General features: G+C 42.4%; 1 protein-coding gene across 1 annotated transcript in view; it reads left to right on the forward strand.

The window, feature by feature from the left end:
- LOC111867595 (helix-loop-helix protein 11) overlaps positions 1–22,197 on the forward strand; it is a 188,151-nt gene that overhangs the window by 158,899 nt on the left and 7,055 nt on the right. The window contains exons 3-6 of the mRNA XM_023857586.2: positions 13,962–14,118; positions 16,146–16,360; positions 18,022–18,279; positions 19,615–19,886. Coding sequence (XP_023713354.1) covers positions 13,962–14,118; positions 16,146–16,360; positions 18,022–18,279; positions 19,615–19,886 — 902 coding nt within the window. The remainder of the gene's footprint in view (positions 1–13,961; positions 14,119–16,145; positions 16,361–18,021; positions 18,280–19,614; positions 19,887–22,197) is intronic.

Below are 22,197 nucleotides of genomic sequence, written 5' to 3' on the forward strand. Positions count from 1 at the left end.
CTATGCAGCGGCTCGGTAAATACGCCTCTACAACAATAGAGTTACTGTTGGAAACACGTTATGAAACCCGTTGCTAGGCAGCTACAGCAGTTGGAATACAACAGTAAAAGGGGATGTTTTCTATGTTGTCCGTGCCTAGGAGTTATCTGAGGAAATATCCGCTGAGGCGTTTCATTTGTTACATATTCAACAAACAGTGACATGCATACCAATTACGATGTGAAGTGTTACCAATATGTCATGGAGAACGTGCGGCCAGTATGCCACTGTCTGAACATCCTCTCTCACCAAAACTACTTCTCTTGTCTCGGCTGGAAGTTTTTCTTTTCCTTCCATTTTTACCGCGCAGCAGTAAGGGACAAAGATGGAGAGATCTCTGTTGTGAAGTCCTTACTCCACGGCCTTCTTATTAGCGCGCCGGCCGGCAGGCACGCCGGTCTCTGTTGCTTCGTTTCTAAACTTAGACCTTGGGAAGCAGCTGCCTCCTCGTCATACTCTCTCACATCGGCTTGGGTTTTGAATCCGTTGTTTTCTCTCTCTCTCTCCTTTCCCGCCAGTCAGAGTGTACGGCGTCTTGTCTTGGGGAGGAACTTCTCCGCTTCTCACAGTTCTTGCTGATGCAGTGAAACTTGTAGTGCTGAATCGCGTAACACCGACAGTTTGCTGCTTCTGTATATTGTGGTCTGACATAATCTAGTAGGTGCTTGCTTTCTTATTGTTGGAGCTGAGCCCTTCTTGAGAAGCTGCCAATTGTGCAGCTACTCGAGAATTTCCCTGCATTTTATGGAACTCGAAAGTTCTTTACCGTGTTCACAAGAGCCCTCCACGGGTCTCTATCCCGAGCCAGATCACTCCAATTCATACCATCCTATTCTGTCTCTCTAACATTCATTTTAATATTGTCCAGGTGTTTACCCATTCAAAATGGAAATGTGTCACAAACTGTCATTTTGATAAAACTGCTTCACTTAGAAGATGGAAACGTTGGTAACTACCAAACTACATGGTATCATAACCCAAAATACCGCGTGTGAATCTTCATTGGCGTCTTATTTTCTTCCGAAGCTTATTCGTGTAGTCCGTTGAAAGTCAAGCGACGTTTCGGAGGAACATGTCGAAGAATAAGTCAGGCAAGAAACAAGGTTTGCTGTCTTGCTTGGCTTATTCCTCGGCGATGGATATGGGGGGGTAACGTTCCTCCGAAACGTCGACTGGCTCCAACGGAATGCACGACGTTACATTATCGCTGTGGGAACTTGAAACTGTACGAGGGGGTACCCAAAAGAAACCGAACTTATTTTTTTTAAACTTATTTATTCAAATTTTAAGCACAAACCTTCAACCCCCTTCAAAGTACTCTCCACTTACACTAATACACTTGTCTAGACTTTTATTCCATTTTTTCGAAACATTGTCTAAATTCATCTTTTGAGATGCTTGACAGCGCCTCCGTCGTTTTTTTCCTTCACCTCAGCAACATCAGCAAAACGCCGAAAAAAAGTTTTGATCATTTCAGGACTCTTCTTTCAAAGCACAGCATGCTTCCACGAGACCTTGTTTTTGTTCAGCAGTCAGCAGTCGTGGCACGAATTTCGCAGCCACCCTTTTCATTCCCAAATCTTCTGTCAAAATTCGCTGAACTGAGCTCCAAGTCACTCCCGACAGCTCCACAATTTCTTCAGTGGTCCGTCGTCGATCTTCCTTGATGATTTCACGAATTTTTTCAACATTTTCATGTGTTCGGGCCATTGCAAAAACGACGATCACACAAAACAGTTGTCACTATAAACTCTGCCGAAACTAGTCCTTACCTTCTGAAGCAACGGTAGTCGGCTTATCGACTCAGGAATGTTAGCTCTATGCGCTCATAGCGGCAAAACGCGGTACTACAAAAGCTCTGTCCACAAAAAAAATAGTTCGGTTTCTTTTGGGTACCCCATCGTATATGTTGAAATGATAGTTATATTCTTTGATGTTTTGTATAAATGAAGTTACGAGTAGTGTCTCAGTGTCATTTCGAGTCGGCCGAATGTTATGGGGTAATTGTCTTTTTTATCACTCATATCTGAGAGTTACAACGTGGTTGCGTGTTGGTATGGCCCTGTATTTTCATCCTGAGAAATGGATTGGGCGTGGTGGCCAATTCTCGTGGCTACCAAGGTCACACATGCAGGTCATGTAAAAATCGCTCGGATGTTTCCCGTTGTTTAGTGCGTGTTGAACATCCTTGGCTTTGATAAAACTGTAAATATGTTAAGTCGGTGTGTAAGTTTGTAATGGTGGTTCAAAAATGGCTATAGTCCAACTAGTATCGAAACGAGGGCGCGCCATTATCAGTTACTGACGCAACTATTGTGTCATTGGCAGCTTTATGGTTTTGTTGTACTTCGATATTCAATCGCCGATAGGAAATTCAAACGTATATACGGGATATTTCGTCCGTAAGGTTGCCTACGCAATGTGTATGATTACGGTCTTGTATTATTGCTAGTGGGGTGGGACTAAGTTCCTTGTACTGCGGCCACTTCTGGCCTATTGTACCAGCCCCAGATGATAGGTGAGGGTGATTGTGGAGCAATTGGTGGAATGAGGATTGACAGGGGAAACCGAAGTACTCGGAGAAAACCTGTCCCAGCGCCACTTTGTCCACCACAAATCCCACTTGATCGAACCCGGGCTGCCGCGGTGGGAAGCCAGCGACTAACCGCTTAAGCTATGGCGCGGCCTTAGTAAGTAAGTAAGTGCTAACTGGTGTCCCGCTGTACGTGGGACTCCCGAATTACAGACCAGTTACTTTGGAATGTATAGGAGGACCTGGCGCTCGTGTGGGATCATCGACCATGTGAATGAGTGAAATTTATTCAGAGTCATAGAACCGGTTCTGAGAAATGTCTGCAACTTGCATATGGTAAAAAAAAAGGTAGCGCTGTCCCTGTAACAGGTAGTGGATGCCTGTAAGGTTGTGAGACGTCGAAGCTCCCACACTTTCTAGGCAGTCGTTTGACAGATGGCAGTGATGGTGTCAGACTCATATTCATACGACACCTGCAAAGAACTTGTATCTTCGCCTGTTAAATCGTTTAGGTCAGTGTTTCCCAGCCACCACTCCATGGCAAACGTTCGTCGGCCCAAGAAAACCTTTCATCTGTTATAAAGTTATTCTATTATAAGGTCATTACTTCGCAGTGGGGCGCGTTGTAGCGTAGTTGAAGTACAATGCTACAGGTTGGAACCCAATTAGGTTATTGGATTTTTCAATTGACCTAATCCTTCCAGCTGCACTGTGGCCCTGAGGTCGACTCAGCTTCTAACAGAAATGACTACCAAGAATCTTCTGAGGTAAAGGGTTGACAACCTCAACGCCATCTGTGAGCTGATTGTCTAGAATATGTGGGAGCCTCGACGGCCGGTCACAGGGATAGCTTTTCCTTTTTTTACCGTTACCTCGCAGTCTGTCTCTCATAGTGTGTATAGCACATACGCCGTACCTATTTCATTATATGCCTCCACAGTAAGTACCCACGTTGGGATGGTTTAGTCGGTAGAGTGACTAGGCTGAAGGACGGAGGAGTCGTGGTTCGATTCCCAACAAGAGTATAGCATCCAAACCGGCTCTGGCAGTCCTTAACCCCCAGGAAGATTCCTGGTACTCATTTTTGTTAAAGGCTGTGTCGACTTCAGGGCTATAGCGCGGCTGGAAGAATTAGGTCAATTGAAAAACCCAGTGGCTTCATCGGAAATCAAACCCACGACTTTCCTTCTTGTAGCATAGGGCCTCAACCAACTACACAACCGCGTACCCCTCGTAACCACTTGTGTGAGAACTTCAAATCCTGCAGCTGATGAATTTATCCCCACCGACCGAGTGTCGTGTATCCGTGAGATGTTCCGCATAATGCGTTTCGTCAGTGAAGCATCACCTGGTATGCAGTTGTGGGCTGAGGCTCCGCGGTGCCGATGCAGTAAGAGCAGCTGATTACGCAAGACGAACTGCTGCTCCTGCTGTTGTTGCTGTCTTTTAAGACGTAACAAAGAAGCCGAGCCCATAGCACGGCGTTGATATTCGAATCGCTCCTCTTATACGCGTTCCCAGGTAAGCGTCTTGCCATATTGTGGCATGCTTGTGTGGTTGCTTTCAAAAGGAGTTGTTTACTGTTCAGAATTCCGATAACAACCGAAGAATGTCCGCTTCTCTCGTAAGGAAACTACAGCCGTGACCCTGAAAATCCCGATTTTTGAAAGTATCCACGTATGATGATTATTCGGTTGAATGCCATGAGTGTACGGTTCGCTTAGCTTTGTTCGTACGTGACCTTGGCCAGTTCTTGGGTAGGGAACCAAACTTCAGTCCGCAATATTATATAATAATATCAATAGTTTAAATATTCAAGTATGAGATTGTGGGACCTCCTCTGTGGTCTCGTAGTCACAGTTCCTGGCTACAGATCCAGAGATCCCGGGTTCGATTCTCGGCGCTACCAAATTTTCTGAGAAGTAGTGGGTCTGGAACGGGGTCCACTTAGCCTCGTGAGGATAATTGAGGAGCTGTTTCAAGGAAATAGCGGCTCCGGTTTAGAAAACCGAGATTGACGTCCGTGGGAATTCGTTGCGCTGACCACGCGACACCATCTATCCGCTAAAGTTGGCACTAACTTCGCCGACAAGCGGCGGTCGCTCGGTCGGTATAGTTCGCTTGCGGACTGAAAACCACGCAGTTTGTTTGTTTTATGAGATTGTGGTTTTCATGGTGATTCAGTTCTTGCATTGTACACCGCTTGGTTTGTGGATTATATCTTCGACGTTTCGAAGGTACATGCAGCCGATAGCTTCAGATTCTAAGAGTAATATATATCGCCAACCTACACGTTTCCACCTTCAAGATTGAGGCAGCATGTACCTCCGAAACCGTTGCAACATATAGCCCACAACGAACTTCGCAATGCGACAACCCAACAAAAAAAATACCAGTATTTAATCGCTGTGAATGCGCAACGTCGGTAAGATTGAGATTGTAGTCTTCTGGGTTATGAAACCGTGTCGTCTGGTAGGTTGCTGACATTACGGACTAACCTGCAGTTTGTATCGTCAGGGAATAAATTTTTCCCGAAGAGGAAGTGCTTGTATAGGTACGAAACAGATGGTTGCGAATGAATATTGGTCTGTTAGAGTGGGAGGGTTGGTAGGCTTATAGGTCTAATTTAGAGCCAGGAGCTTCATAATTTGTACTGTTACATAAGGGTGATGGAACTGGGTCTAAGGGAGAGATGGGCAGACCATGCAGCACATGGGTAAAAGGTAGAAAGTTAAAGTTGTCTCTGTGCTTGACCAATTAAGCACTACGCCATGAAGGCGTATTGGGGAGTGGATGTATAGATCCATATTTTCTTGACCTCGGCACTAGTGAGTGGTCAGCTTCACGCCCTGCGAAAGAGCTCCCTGTACCTATTTTCTAGAAGGGTTTGTGGGCCTCAGACCGGTCTAGACGACGTGGAAAAGAGAAAATTCTTGACCCTGTCGGGACCCGGTCGTCGAGCCAGTAGCCAATCGCTATACCGACTGAACTATCACGAATGCCGCACATGGGAGAGACGTGAAATGAATGAAAAAATTGTGATTGGAAACGTTGAAAGGAAGAGGACGTTTGGTATGCAAGGGTCTAGAGGATCTTGGAGATATGGTGTGAGGGAATGTTGACTGGGATTCAGCTGGCTAATTCCATTGGCAGACTTTTACGAACACGGCAATGAATCTTGGAATTCCGGAAAATGTGCGGAATTTCTTGACTAATTAAGCAAGGGCTCTGCTCTATGGAACTGAACACTAGAATCTTTTGGAAGGTGTTTGGAGACTTGAGACGTTATCCACTGCCCCATATATCTGAAGGAGCAGTGTTAACTGATAACGTAAGAATGTTTCTTTAATCTGTCTTCACGTTTGATAAGATATTACATTGGCTGAGCTAGTTACTCTGAACCGTTTAATAATTCTTTGTGCTGTAGATTATGTCATTTATATCTGTTATAATGAAGTTACGCTGGTTACGTTAAAGAAAGTTATTAAGATGGGGCGGGTGTATTTTCTCTGGCTTGCTTTGTAGGCGGTTAGGCAGTGTGTATAATTCTGTACATGGAAATCTTCTAAGTACTTGAAGTACCATACAATTAAGCACGTTTTACCAAGATGTAACAAAGTTTTCGAAACGATTCTGTTCCTTATAGCTGGCCCACTATTGGACAATGTAAACTTGCCAGTCTGTACCCTCTCTCAAACATTTTACATCCCCTGTGCTTATTAGTTCTCTTTTATTATTATTATTTTTACCCATCTACCTTCTTCCATAGCACCATGTCGCACCTGGCATGCGTGCTCTTGTAAGAATCGTCCCCCCACTACGCTGAGGACGTGGGATGGGTTTTCTTAGCATTTAGAATTTCTGAACCCCTTGTCTTGAATAAAGGCTGCCTAAACCCCTGAACTTAAGTTGCAATGAATCCGCAGAAGTTCTGAACGCTGCTTATACGCCTCGCCAAATGAAATTAGAATGATAGGGTCAAGTAGAATGGAATGGGCAGGGAATGTAGTACACATGGAAACGAAGCAAAATACATACAGAGTTTTGGTGGGAAAGCCACAAGAAAATAGATCATTAAGAAGACCCGGACGTACATTGGAGGATAATATTAAAATTGATCTTAGGGAAATAGAGTGGGGTGGGATGCTGGATTGATCTGGCTCGGGATAGACGCCAATGGCAGGCGTTTCTGAACACGTTTCGGCTTCCATAAAACGTTTCTTCTTTCTGCTTTGTTAGTGATGATAATTTTAAATGTGTTCGGTATGGGAAATTCTTGAGTAGCCAGACGATTGGTTGGTTCTTAAGAAGGACTCGGCACCGTGAGTTAGTGTTCAGGAAAATGTTGTTGATTTTAAATTTATTACTGATACTCAGTCAGTGAATCACTATGCTACAAGATGGAAAGTCGCGGGTTCACGTCCCGATGAGGTCATTGGATTTTTTTTTTCAATTTACCTAATCCTTCCAGCCACACTATGACCTTGGGGTCCACTCAGCGTCTTAACAGAAATGAGTACCAGTAATATTCTTAGAATATTCTTGGGGGTAGAGGGCTGCCGGCGAGTAAGGCTGACAACCTTACCGCCATCTTTGAGCCTGTTGTTTAGATAATGTGGGAGCCTCCACGTCTTACAACCCTATGGGGGCTCCAAGGTCTTTTACAGGGGATAGCTTTACCTTACATTTTTACTCAGTCTGTGAGGGGGGCGGACGTATCGAAAAGGTTTTTGAGAACAGGGTATTTGAACCTGTGATGGAGGAGCTAGGTAGAGCTAGGCATAGATGGAAGGATAGTGTTAAAACATGACCTTAAATAAGTAGAATGTGAGGATATGAACTGAATTCATGTTGCTCACGTATAAACCAGAAGGGGGATGTTGTGAACACGGTAATGAACCTATAGGTTCTGGTGACTTACATTGACCATTAGCTTCTCAAGGATACCGCCAAGTGCAGTTTGTTATTCTTTGCCATGTTCAGTATTTAATATAACAATACCATCAAGCGTTGGTCTTTACGTTATTGCCTGTTCCTCCTACTTTCACCTGTCTTCGGGGAACTCGCATGATGTGTTGAAGTTGCAGAAGGCTTTACATATGATTTATGTCAAGAGAATTGTTTTCTAAGGACTGTGCATATTTTTTTCTCTTTATTTTGGTATTGTGGTATGCTTATGTAATGTAGAACGTGCTGTATATTCTGCCTTTGTTGTGAGCAGCGTGTGCTTCCTCTTTCGCTGGTGACACAATTCTTAGTCGTTCTTAGAGCTTTGAATAGTACTTTTATAGTTGACACAACTCTGCGCTATTCTTTACGTTTCCGTGTTACGTTCAGTACTGCAGCTGCTAACTCCCTCTACACCGTTCTTCACGTTCGAAAATTACGTTCAGTGCAGCAGCTGTTCACTCTACACCGTTATGCACGTTCGAAAATTGCATTCAGTGCTGCAGCTGTTCACTCTCTACATGATTCTTCACGTTGAAAAATTACGTTCAGTGCTACAGCTGTTCGATCTCTACACGGTTCTTCGCGTTGAAAAATTACGTTCAGTGCTACAACTGTTCACTCCTTTTACACCCTTGTTCACATTCGAAAATTGCGTTCAGGGCTTCAGCTGTTCAATGTAATTTACTGTATTTTTAAGTATGTAATCAAAAAGAAACTACATTGTAAACAACTATGACCTCCCACAGCTGTAAACTTTAGACAATGGAAGGGGAATAGCAGAGTGAGTTGAGAGTGATTGTATAAATGTTATCTGATGATAGCCAGAAATGGTGGTCGAAACATGTCGTGATGTAGTAACTGTAGAGATATCACACAATTATACACATTTTGTGAGACAAACTGAATATAATATTCTACACACTGTGACCCAAAATAAAGCACAGTATATCTATTTCTTTGGATTTGTTTCTAATGATGTAAGGGCATGAAAATTTAAGTTCTGAAGTTCTCTGGAAGGGGAAGCTCATTCATTATTTTTGTGACGGTGATTTCACTTTTCAATTAGAATTACCGGGACACCCATTTGGCCAGTTCCACGACTGTGATAAATGATAAAGTAGCCTGTATGTTGCGAGACAGCCTCCGAGGTCTAGTGGTCAGAGTTCCTGGCTACAGATCCAGAGGTGCAGGTTCGATTCCCGGCGCTACCAGATTTTTTCTGAGAGGCAGTGAGGATAATTGAGGACCTATTTCAAGGAAATAGCGGCTCCGGCCTAGAAAACCGAAATTAAGGGCATTGGGGAACAGTTGCGTTGACCACGCGACACCCTCTATCCGCAAAAGTTGGCACTAAACTTCGCCGACAAGCTGCGGTCGCTCGGTCGGTATAGTTCGCTTGCAGACTAAAATCACGGAGTATGTTGCGAGTTCGTGATAAATGATCTAGTTCTGCTTATGGTTCGTGTTAAGTTGCCACGTAGCTGGGTTAGGGCAGCCGCACACCAACTGCGTCAAGACAAGCATCATGACTCAGACCGGTGTGCGGCGGTTTTTATAATCTCATTCGTTTCAACTGTGCTCCTTTCTTTGCGTCATGTCGCAGACATCGTGTCTTGACTGTTACACATCTTGACGCATGCCGGTTTGCGGTCTACCTTACAATTGTAACATGTACCTAAAAACTAACCGTATTCGATCAGAAGTTAATGCTACACGTCTGCCTTCTCTCTGAGAACTTTTTCATTGCTTGCGAGTTTCGCGTAACTCTTGCAACCGTAGCCAGCCGGAAGTCCATCCACTGAACGATTATTGGAAGGTGACAGCGATGCTTGACATGCAAGCCGTGGTAATCCACTCCGTAGACGAGATTCGAACGTATGACCTTGGGATCCGAGGCCTCGTGCACCACGTGTTATATAGCTGCGAACCCATCGCACAATGGGCGACTGGTAGTCTTAAACAGAATGAGGATTTTTATCTGTTGCAAGTTGTTGGCACTCACTCCATCTAGAAACCCTTGAGAAGCTAATAGTCGCTCAGTAAGTCTAGAAATTCAACAGTCTTTGTGGAGCCCGAAGGTTCGTTATTGTATTTTTAAGAGCCCATCACTGGGCCGTATGCTGATTCAAATTAATCCAGAACACACCTTCACAATGCATTCCATCTGGACCCATGTCTTCCAAGTGCTCTGTTCCTTTCAGTTTTGCAGACTACTATCACTCATGCAGTTTTCATTTTTACATGCCCCTTCGTAACAGTATTCAGGGAAGCGTGCACATTATGAACCTCCTCCTCATGTCGCAGCCTGCAGCCTTCTTAACATCTCATCTCTTGGGCCAGAATATTCTCTTCCGTACGATGTCACCAGCGCCCTCAGTCGGTGTTCCTCCTTGGTCTGAGAGACAGGGATTCACGCCCATGTAAACAACGAGTAATTCTGTATACAGACTTATATATCTTAACATTTACTTGTATAGCTGTAGCGCAGTCGTTGTAGCGGTTGGCTACTGGCTGGACAGGGGTCGGAGTTCTAATCGCGTTAAAAGGTAAAGCTATCCTTGTAACAGGCCGTGGAGGCCCAGAGGGTTGTGAGACGTTGAGGGTGACACATTATCTAGACATTCGGCTCACAGATGGCGTAAGGTTGTCAGTCTTACGCACCGGCCGCCCTTTACCCCGCAGGAAGATTCTTGGTACTCATTTCTGTTAAGAGGCTGAGTCGACCCCAGGGCCATAGTGCGGCTGGAAGGATTAGGTCAATTGAAAAAAAAATCACCTCGTCGGTACTGGAACGTGCGACCTTCCGGCTTGTAGCATAGTGTCTCAACCAACTACGCTGTGCCCCCTCGAGTCCCGGTAGGGGCAAAAATTTTCACTTCTGCATGTCGTCCAGACCGGCTCTGGGGTTTACCCAACCTATCCAATTGGTACTGGGGTCTTTTTCCACGGGAATAAAGCGGGCGGAGCGTGAAGCTGTCCACTCACCTCCAAGTAATGCCGAGGTCAAGAAAATATGGATCTATGTATGTGCCTTCATGGTGTAATGCTTAATTGGTTAAGCCTATACCTTGTTTAGCTGGGAGACGAAGACGTTGAGATTGTGAACTGAGTGATAGGAAGGCTGCCAGTAACTAGGTCTGCTTTTAATTAATGTTGTTAATAATTTGAGCTATACGGACTGAATCTGTCGTTAATTGAATCGCAAATGGTAGCAAAGTTCGTGCAGTTCGTCCAGCAGCATCACAAAACCGTGAATCATGAATCAGGAACCGTTTGTTTGTGTGTCCCGTGAGAACGGACGTTGTTTATACAGAAGAGCGAGCGAATGCGGTCAAGGACGTAACAGCGCATGCCTCAAAAGGCTCCATAAAACATCGTAATTAAACAAAAACTTAACCACTGATGCACGATGTCCACCTGCCAAAATGATTAGTTTTTAGTCGTAGATTGCTTGTAGCGGTAATCACTCTGGGCCGAAATTTAGATAGGGTGGCATTTGCCATCTGACGTTCTGGCTAGTGGTAGGAGGGACAGGTGGAAGTTCGTTTCGGGCAGGTGCTACGAGTACATGACGCGCTGCCTCTGCTGGTTGCTGCTGTGACCACATGGCCCAGTGTCAGCATGCCCATGGTTTCAAGCCAGCAACACGATTATGTGGGCATCGTGTTATCGACTTTCGACTTATTTGATATGTCAACTTTTAAAGGTTATTGGATTATATTTTCCCCCCAGTTTCAATCTCGCAACATGTATACTTCTGTGATAACGATAAACATTATTGCAATACCCATGTAACAGTATAGACCACCAGACAAAAAGCAAACACGAGGAACACGCATGCGTAGTATAGGTACCCTAAGAGAACCTGCTTCTACATGCTCATCAGGAAAACGATCATTATACAGGGCCGAGGATAATTTTTTTCCTTGGCACTACAGCCCCAGTGGGCCTAGGCCTACCTCCATGAACTTCTCCGTTCACTTAGGTTTTTCTAGATCTTACACATTCGGTAGGACTCCTTGGGCGGGTGATCAGCTCATCGTAAGGCCTCTACCTGTACACAGACACAGAAAAACTCACACAAACATCCATGCCCCGAGTGGGATTCGAACCCACGATCCCGGTTTCCAAGCGAGCGAAGACAGTACATGCCTTAGACCGCTCGGCTACCGTGACCGGCCGAGGCTAATTTATCTATATATATGTGTGTGTGGCTCTACAGCCCGTTTTTGGACCTTGGCCACTTTTTCGGTTTCTTATTTTGTACACAGTCGGTAGGACTCATTGGACGGAGGATCAGCCCGTCGCAAGGCCGCTACTGACACACAGAATAAACGCAAACAGACGTGCATGCCTTGAATGGGATTCGAACCCATGATCCCAGTGTTCTAGCGGGCGAAGACGTTTCATGCCTTAGGCCCCCCCATACACACAGTTTGGCCTTCCGATCGACCTTACAGGCAAAACTGTGACAGTTTACCCCCTCCCTTTCCTCCCCATACACGCGCAGATAAAGCGGCAGGCTTCATGCCACAATCACGGTCTTCCAGCCTATAATGTTGAGTCACACACGTCACGTGCTACGGTCCTGCAGGCAGAACTGACGGACTGACGGGTTTCCCACAGGCCAACAGTCCAAACGATTGGCCGGCCGGCCGCACCACACAAGTCAGTTTTGCCTTTCAGTCTTCAACTGTGCAGGCCGAACTGGAGGCCAAACTGTGTGTATGGGGGCCCTTAGGCCGCACGGCCACTGCGACCGGCGGATCCAAGGCTACGCGTCAAAATAGAATAATAAAAATAACAGATTGCAGTAATAACAAGAATAATAATTAACCAACATTGGTCTAATTTTAGCTAGTTTAGAAGTATCGTGTCTGTTTTAACTTAATTAAAACCTAAGTAGGTATAAAACAGTTTTAAGGCTGATGCAAAATCGAAAGACTGGCTGTTTTTCTGTTCACTAACACAGTTCAGCGTAGCGGCAATGCACGTGGTCTACATCCAGGCGGAAGTACCAAGTTAGGTCAGAATTACTGGGGGTTTTGCACCTTTTCCATCGTCCGTTATTCAAGAGACTAGAAAACACCACGTTTCGGAAACTGGATTTTTTTCCGCCCTCGGGTAACGTGGGGTTAAGACACCAACTTATTTCGGTCCCTCAGAAAGAGCTAACGGTCCGGTGATCGAGGTTAGCTCTTTCTAAGGGACCCAACTCAGTAGATGCCTACCCCCCCCCCTTACCTGGGGACAAACAGATCTAGGTTTCTAGTCTCTAGAATTTCAGACGACGGGAAAAAAATCCCAAACCACAAAAATGCGTTATGCACCACCTTCAGAACCGTTTAGAAAATACCAAGTTTGACTCTAGAACAACCGAACAGTATGGTTGAGTGGCTTCGCATCGGGGAGCCCCTGGGTTGTCAGCCCGAAGTCCTTCTACTTACGTGCTTTTTGTCTTCTTCAGTCCGGTGCAGGCAAATACATCTGTTCCTTTCAAATTAATTATTCAGAAATCATCCTGTCATTCAGCGTTAAATTCTGGAAGTTGAAAGTGTCATTAAATATTCAAAGAATATATATAAGCAGATGGGTCTGGTGTAGTGGAAATGCAGTTGGCTTTCGAAGTGGGAAGTGCTCCCCAGGGCAAGCTTCCTTGTGATTTCCTCAGCCCCGACGTCACAGTTTCATTGTAACTCCTTCAACTCTCTTGAAATGGGCCATGGCTACCTAGCATCTGATTCACCAATCATGAACACCTATCTAAGTTTGCAGTTTCTGGTGACAGTACTTCTGATCCACATTCATGGAATGTGCAGTTGTAATCACGGCAAAGAGTCCATGGCCCCCATTAAGGATTTTGTAGGTTTTTTATTTAACTTTAAAGGCCCCAAACACATGTTCTCATACGCCTTCCAAATCATTATCGACAATAAATATTAACCTGTTGTTAACATCATGACTAATCTCAGCACTTGCTAGACTGGTGTAAAAAAAACTCCGTGATTTTAGTCCGCAAGCGAAGTAGACCGAGCGAGCGACCGCCGCTTGTCAGCGAAGTTTAGTGCCAACTTTTACGGATAGAGGATGTCGCGTGGTCAGCGCAACGAATCCCCACGACCGTTAATTTCGGTTTTCTAGACCGGATCTGCTATTTCCTTGAAATAGCTCCTCAATTATCATAATGAGGCTGAGTGGACCCCGTTCCACATCCACTACTTCTCAGAAAAAAAAATCAGGTAGTACCGGGAATCGAACCCGGACCTCTGGATCTGTAGCCAGGAATGCTGCTTGACAGAGGCGGTCTGCTAGACTGTTGCAAAACAAATGAAAAATTAACTCTGTATCTAATATAGTACCTAAATAGTGTATGAAGCAGTAAAAAACCAGATGCTTGTAATTCTGTTGAGCTCCAAAGAAATGTTCTCAATTGTTTCAGGCTGCAATACTCCAGCAGACTGCGGAGTATATCTATCAGCTGGAGCAGGAGAAGACCAGCCTCCTGTCACAGAATTGTCAGTTGAAGAGGCTTGTCAACCAACATGAAGGTCAGCATGAGCCTAGCTCTGCAAAGAAGAGGAAAATTGAAACAACCAGTGAGTAGTTCATGCTCAGTGTCTCTGTAGGTGAATTTCGTGCGGTTTTTCTTACGCCAGACAGATTCCAGTAATAAAATCAATTCTTCAGGAAAAAATAAAAACATCAGTTCTCCTGTTTATATAAGCCAACTGAAAGTTTTGCATTGCACAGCATTAACAGTTCCTCATATGCATTTTTACATCAGACGTGCCGAACGTTCTGTGCTGTAGCATACTGCCTTGTTTTTTTAAATACATGGGATATGTTTTACTGTGACACATAAAACAACATAACTGTAGGACATGCATTACTGACACATTAACACTATATGCTCTTCCAGGATTTTTTTGGGAGTCAATTTGCTTACAAACTTAGATTTAAATCACTGCTTTTACTGCTAATCATATAATCTTCTGGATAGAAGAATAAATTTTTTAATTCTTGGTTTTTGGTTTTAATATTTGGTATATATCCTCCCCCCTCCGAAATTTTGTTTATTCTGTGGTTTTCCCTCTACCTGCCACTGTGCAAGACAATAACATGGTATTGCCAGTTATCATGTTTTAATCGTGATATCATTTCAGTTGTCACTGGATATCATAAACTAGGGAATGGCGTGTTTTGCCTAGGATCTGCTGATCATCTGGTTCACTGTTACACGATTCTTGACATAAGTCTGAGCGCTCATGCAAACAGCTCTGAACATAAGTACAAAGATTGGTCAGGGCTGAAGAGCTATTTGGCATTCCTGACAAAGTGGAACTTGTACTCTTCAGCAAGAAAGGGGAGGTTGACAGAACCTGTTCTCCTGGATGGAGTAATATGTTTTGCCAAGGCAGTGAAGCATGTGGAGGTTTTCCTGTATACAAAATTGGCTTGAAGGAAGCAAAGTTAATATAGCTTACTATTGCTTCTGGTCATGTAGGACCCTTAAGAAAACTTGAGCCATAAACCAGAGATTGTGCATTGGCTTTGTTGGGGCCTGTGTTTATGTATGCAGTGATTGTGTGGTTATAGTCAGGGGTGAACTTGGTCACCTGCAGAGACTGATGTGAGTGCATGTATGCGCGCTCCTACAGCTGCCCTTGAGGCCTCCTTCATTTCTTAGTAGAGGCTCAGAAGTATAGGATTGTAGTCTGTAGGTAGACATTTGTCCAACCATTGGAGTTGGACCCTATATTTCACATGAGTGAGAGTAAAATGGTACCAGTGATTGTGTCTGTGACTCTCTTTAAACTGGAGATCATATCATGCAAACATTGACTAGCAGGTTTGCCTGTGATCTGTCCAAAGGACTAGTTTGGTATACAGATGGGTGGAAGTTGGCTGGCAGATATGGGGCAGGTGTATGCGGGGTTAGGCCACAGAAGAGGCTGTCCTTTTCACCTGGTATACATGCCACAGTTTTCCAGGCAGAAGTTACTGTGATTTTGGCCTGTGCAAAGTAGTGTACAGGTGAGAACTTCTACACATGCTCAGATAGATAAGCAGTTTTGTGGAGCCTGGAATCCACATTCAGAATGCCTAGGCCACACACTTTTCTGATCCACTTACCTATGACATCCGCTTTTCTTTATGGCAGTATCTGCCTGTAAGAGACATCAACATCAGTAATAATATCATCAATTATAATATAAATGCAGTTTGAAGTGAAAAGTGTTATGGATGGGAGGATTAGGTAAGTGTAGTAAAGCAAAATGAAGGAAAACGAAAACATGACATTACACATTCATTAATGTTAGTTAATTATATAGTATGTTTCACTTTTCTACTAATGTTTGTGTGCTGTGTTTAGTTTGAACGTGTTTATGTGTGTTATTTGTCTCTTGTCTTATTGTAGTACCACTACCAGGGAGTGAAAACCCATTTGCAGTTAAATAATAATAAATAAATAAAAAATTCCAGATGTTACTTGGGCAAGGAGGTCTAGATACTGTGTTTATGTAAGATGTGAAATGAGAGTTTATACTCCTCAGACGTTTCATATCATGCTGTTACAACTATTTATTTTTATTATATATTTATATTTATATATTATTTATAGGTGTTGTGGTACCTCTTACTGCAGTTCCAGCAACAGTAAGCGAATCTTCAGATGAAGGTATTGGCAGCATGTCACCAGAACCAGTTGCCATCATCACAAACACAACTGTCTCCAACATCGGCGGTCTCGACAATGGAGACCCCAGTCGGGAAATGATTGAATTGCGAGTGCAACTCGACCGTGAACGGAGGCTTCGCATGCATCTGGAAGACCAGGTATCACAGTTCAGATCACTAAGCAAGTTGGCTCAGACAGTAACACTTCTGACTTGCATTTGAGTGGTGCCTGGTTTGAATCTTGGCCCATACCTTGACTATCCTGACATTTTTCGTGGTCTTCCCCAGCTCTCGAGGCATGTGACACGATAATACTCCAAAATGGGTCCTACTACTTCCTCCATGTCTTTTTCAATTCATTATCCGCTATCTTCCAACCATTCGACACCGAGTAATCTGACCTACAGACAGCAACATTAAATAATAAACAGACAGAAACGTTAGATGGAGCTACACTCTACTGGGAGATTGTTTAACACTTCTGTCCATGAGCTCCTGTCTGGTTGGTGTTTGGGACTTTCTTTCAGTGTCCAGTGTAACGGAGCAGTGGATGTGATTTCATTTTCATATTCAGGATATACTGAACACAGCCGATAATGCAGGCTATGAGCAAATAGTTGTGTTCATCAGAACATTATTTTCTTAACATATTATATTGTCTGAATTCCATATTGCACAGACATGCAGTGTACCTAGCAAGAAGCAGGTGGCAAGCTAGGCCTCTTTCTTGCTTGTTTTCTACTTGGCTTACTCTTCAACCCTGAAGATGGAGGCAGTATATTCCTCCAAAACATTGGTAGACTACTGCTGAACTGCACAGTATTACATCTGAGAAGACAGTACTTTTCAGTGTACTAAATTATTTTATGATTTATTTAGCAATGTTGTCAGTAAGACAATAAGCAATGATGGTAGAACAATTAATGAAATGGAAAGAATTTGGAAGGAGACGATTACGGTCTAATTTGAGGTATTATCCCAATATTTTCTTAGAAGGGCTGAGGAAGCCCACAAAAAAGAAAAACCTCAGCATAGTCAGTATCCCAGCTGAAATTCGAACTGGATACCTTCAAATACAAGCCAGAAGGGATAGTGCTTGTGCAACCTTGCTTAGCAGCGTGTACAAAGCATCATCAGTGCTATGTTTGTGGATAACTTTCAGCTTGATTATGCTAACTAATGATTCTCTCGAGATAGATCATAAACGTTGTTACACCTGTTAACCGTATTATATTTAAAAAATTTGCATACGCATTAGTGTTGCAAAATTTGAATGTTACATATTAAAAGAAAGTAACAAACTTGATAATGGAAGCTGTTCCCAGATATGGATCTGTAAATTCTATGGTTTTTAGTGTGTATGTCTGCTTATGTGACTGTATAGGTTCAAACATTTAATGGAAAGTCACTGGTACCAGAAGCTGATGTTTCAACGGTGCTAAATGAATATTTCTTCTTTTCTTCCCTTGTGGAAGGGTTGTTTGTCATCACTGTCATCTGTACCCACACTTGATATGGGAGAATCAGTCTGTCAATGACAGTAGGATCTTGCTTACTTATGACTTAGTAAAACTTGTCATAAAAAGTATTTTTTAATCAGCATCTTAGATACAGTGAACTGTGTTAGAAACATGTGACACAATTTTTTATTTTCAAGTAATCAATGCATTTGTAGATCCTATAAGCATGGATCTATCCAATATTTTTGAGGTTGTTCTATGTAGAGAGTTGCCATTGTCTGTAACCTACAGAAATTATAATTATGATTTTAGGTTTCCATATGTACATAGCAGAAAATAAAATGTAATGGTGAATTTCAGGTACGATCATTGGAATCACAGCTGTACCCAGAACGGATTCGTGAGATCACACAGCAAGTTCAGTTGCAGTATCATCACCAGGAAGTACTGGAACACTCATCTCCCACAGTCACAGTAACAGCATCGTCACAGAGGTGTCGTAGTGAATCACAACCACCACTTCCCACCCAAACATCAACGCAGCCAGTTGGCAGCAGCAACAGTCTCGTCCCCGTCTCTCTTCTGCAGGAAACAGCGGCTGCAGTAGCTCAATTACAGGTTTGTTTCTAGGCCCGCATCACACGGGCTTTAGGAAAGAGTGCCCAGTATCTGGCAAATGCATCATAGAAATTTTGTGATAATACTTGATATCTAGGAGCTGGGATAATACATTTGGTGTAGTGACTGGCTGTGGGGCGGGCAGCCGAAGGATGAGAGTTTGAGTCCTGGCAGGGGCAAAATTTTTTCCTCTCTATGTCATCCAGACCAGTTCTAGGGCCCGTGTTGCTTCCTATCCAGTGGGTACCACTTACCATCACTTCGTGCCAAGGTCAAGAATATGTAGATCTATGCAATCCCCCCCCGTAGATGTTGATGACATTGTGCTTAAATAATTAAGCACAGGGACAACTTTAATTGGTATCTGTAAATTAATACAGTATATCAAGAAAACATATTTAATATATAAATGCTGATTCTGCAGATCCATGTATTTTGTAATCTCTGTGTAGCACAAAACTGTGCTATTTGTATAAGGTCTGAGGTTTTCATGGTAGTGATTTTTCAGTTGTGGTCTTATGAGCTGTGATACCGTGTAGTCTTGTACAAGTAGGTGGATGTGGATGTTTCAGAGAAACAAGTGGTATCTGTCTACAAGACTACAAGAAGGCCAAAATCTGAATTATTATTTGTGTGAATGCCCATTTCACAAAATTTGGGAAGACATTTCTACCAGTATTAGAAAGAAGGACATGTTTGAATGGCTGTAATAATTGTGTAATGCACGTGAAATTATGTAGTATACAGTACTGAAGACTGGATTCAGTTTGATACTTGGGGAATTTAAATTTTTTTTAAATTGGGTAAAATTAAGAATTTTTAAATTGAAGTGATTCAGCTTTGATGTAAATGTCTCTGTTTCTTCAGTTAACTAAATGTAATTTTTAAGCCTTCTCTCTGCATTATAAGAAATGTTTAGTTTCTAGTTTACTCTAACAAGAACTGTAACTAATTGTCATACAGTGTAGGAATGAATTCCTGTGTGTAACTTTGCATTTGGATGATTCTGATTTCATTGAAAGTCCATTCATAGTTGCATTTAAAAAATAGTTTTGAAGAGAAGTTGATCTGTTTCCATTATAAATTAAGCAGGTCACCACATTTGTTTCACTTTCTGCAGAAAAAATTACTGTAGCATAAGTTATTGTTATTGTATAGAAACTAAAGATACAAATGTGGGATGATATTTGTTAAAATGAAATTCATACCAGGTTTCTTGAATATTTGTCAGTTTGCCCAAATGTTAATAGAGGAGATATACAGAAAACATGAACCTACCTTTCCTTATAAAAAAATATCTTTCTGTATTGTATGTTGGCATACATGTTATTGCAGGTAGTGTCTGCAGCATCCTTGCCACCTGTGGCACAGAACACAACAATTGTGTCAACAAGTCCACTTCGACTATCTCCCACCCCACCCCCAGCAAGTCCGACTCCTGTGGTACCAGAATCACCTTGTCCTTCACCGCCTGCACCTGTTTCTCCTCAGCCTGAGCAACGTCTGCCAAGTGTTCTTGAAGCAGCCATCAAAGCTGAACCCAAAGTGGAGGTGGAACGCTTGCCGTCACCAACGTCTGCATCTGATGATGTTACACCACAAGCCAGGTAAATGAATGATAAGAGTGTGTAGTTGGTTGGTTGGTTCAAAAGTTCATGTTTGTTGATAAACGTAACTGAAACACGTCAGAAATTAAGATTACACTGCTATTTTTAATGCCTTTTGTGTAAGGAACAAAAGGCGTTTATCCTAGCACAAAATCTAGTTATTACAAGTTGTGTAATCAACTGTAAAATTAGATTATTTTGCTTTTATTTTTATTCATAAGTAGAGTTTTGTTTTATGTATGTGTGTATGAGGAAGATGTGAAGTGATTAACATGATTCCATGATTTCAGGGAAAATAAACATCTGGTAACAGTGGGCTATGTCAAAATTGGCGTGCCAGTAGAGTAACAATACACAAACTTTATAAGCAAAGAATTCTGTTTTCCTAACATGGGCCATTGTGAGGAGATAGGAAATTAAAAATGATGTTAGTGCTAAAATACTATAACCCAAGAATTTAATTTAGACAGGCAAGATATTACTTTTCTTTAGAGCTTTTGGCTATGAAAGGGTGTCATCTTATGTTGGAGGCCAACTTACATAGTGAAACATCTTTCGGTTAGTGGGGGGTTGAGTCCAGCTGGGTCCACTTGGCATGGCGGCCACTGATTGACCTACTGTACCTACCACGGGTGATTATGATGATGGAGAATTTGGTGGAATGAAGATTGGTATGGGAAACAAAAAGTACTCGGAGAAAATCCGCCACTTTATCCACAAATCCCACTTGACCAGACCCGGGCCACCACGGTGGGAAGCCAGCGACTAACCACTTGAGCTGTGGCATGGCCTTAGTGAAACATCTTACTTATATATTTCTGGGAATTGATGAAAAATGGTGTGACTTTGGGAAACACAAAAATCATAAGCTTGTTACTTACCTTCACTTTAACCTTCCATTGGAATGCTCAGCAAATAATGTAGGTAAATTACTAAGAAATGTGTGAACCGTTTCTACAACGTATAATATCATGATGCAAATTAAAATCATATCTCAAACACTGAATGTTTTTACACATAATGAGTAATATATTTATGTCTTCAAAAAATAATCTTGTGTTTGTGAGTGGGTATATATATGTACTCATATATATTTGTGAGTATGCATTTAGAGATAATTCCAAAAGAATTTCTGACTCCTATGGGTTAGGGTTTCAGATTTTGTAAAATAAAAAAGGGAGTGATGTCTCGTTGCTTGTTTATAATGACATTTTTCACAACTAATAGGCTATAAAATATACATAATTAACATACTACATATCTTACAAAATGCTACTACACATCTGTATTACACAGGCCTACTACACATTTATAGAACAAAACAAATATTACGTAGCCCTATTACATGTTTATAGAATGCACAAAATATTACCTAGCACACATTTGTAGAACACACAAATATTAAATACTACATATTTATAACTTTCAAGGCCTGGTCGATCAGATTCTGTTAATTGTATTTCACTGAACTCTTAGCACTTTTTAATAATTGAACATCAGCCTTTGAAAATTTATAAAATTCTGAACAGGACTTGCTTTCGTAGTTCACTGTCACCTGGAGTTCTGCCTTTATTAAATCTGTTGAGCATCTGTTTCTTGTGTCACTCCACTTACTTTTCATGAATGAAAAGATTCGCTCCACAAAAGCATTTGAGCCAGGGATGCTAAACAAAAATCCTACCACTTTGGAAATATTTGGTACATCATGCTCAGGTACTGAAGAAAAAAATGTAAGCCAGTTTGCTACATAATCACCATATCTGTTCACACTGTTGCAGAGTAATCTCGATGGCTGCTGAACTCCTCATACAGGTCATCAATGCAAACATTTTCACTTAGCTGAAACACTTCCATGGCCTTTTCAAAATCTTTGAACTCAATCCCTTCTTGTAGAGAAAATGCTGCAAGGGATGCATAGGGATTGTCATCTGTCACATCATATCTTTTTGCAGATACTGAAGCATATTGCTATAAAAGCTGTTCAGGTCTTCAGTAACCTTTTTCTGTAATGGCATAGACAATCCATTAATGAGTTCTTTTGCTTTGCTACAAAAAAAGTTGTCTTTCCTTCTCTGCTGGATTTTAGAACTGAGAAATTTCATTTGTTTGTAGGTCTCTAGTACACTTAAGTCAGACCCTTCCAGTGTTTTATCTAACATTTCCAGCTGACTTCCAATATTACTTAAGAAATTAAAGTAGATTTCAGGCAACACTGCTTCCTCTGGGTCATCTTTCATGAAAATGTTAGATAATAATTTTGGACAGTTGGGAATACTATTGAAGTAACTTTTCATTGCTTCCCAGTTCTGAA

The sequence above is a fragment of the Cryptotermes secundus genome, unplaced genomic scaffold, assembly GCF_002891405.2.
Source record: "Cryptotermes secundus unplaced genomic scaffold, Csec_1.0 scaffold519, whole genome shotgun sequence".
NCBI lineage: Eukaryota > Metazoa > Arthropoda > Insecta > Blattodea > Kalotermitidae > Cryptotermes > Cryptotermes secundus.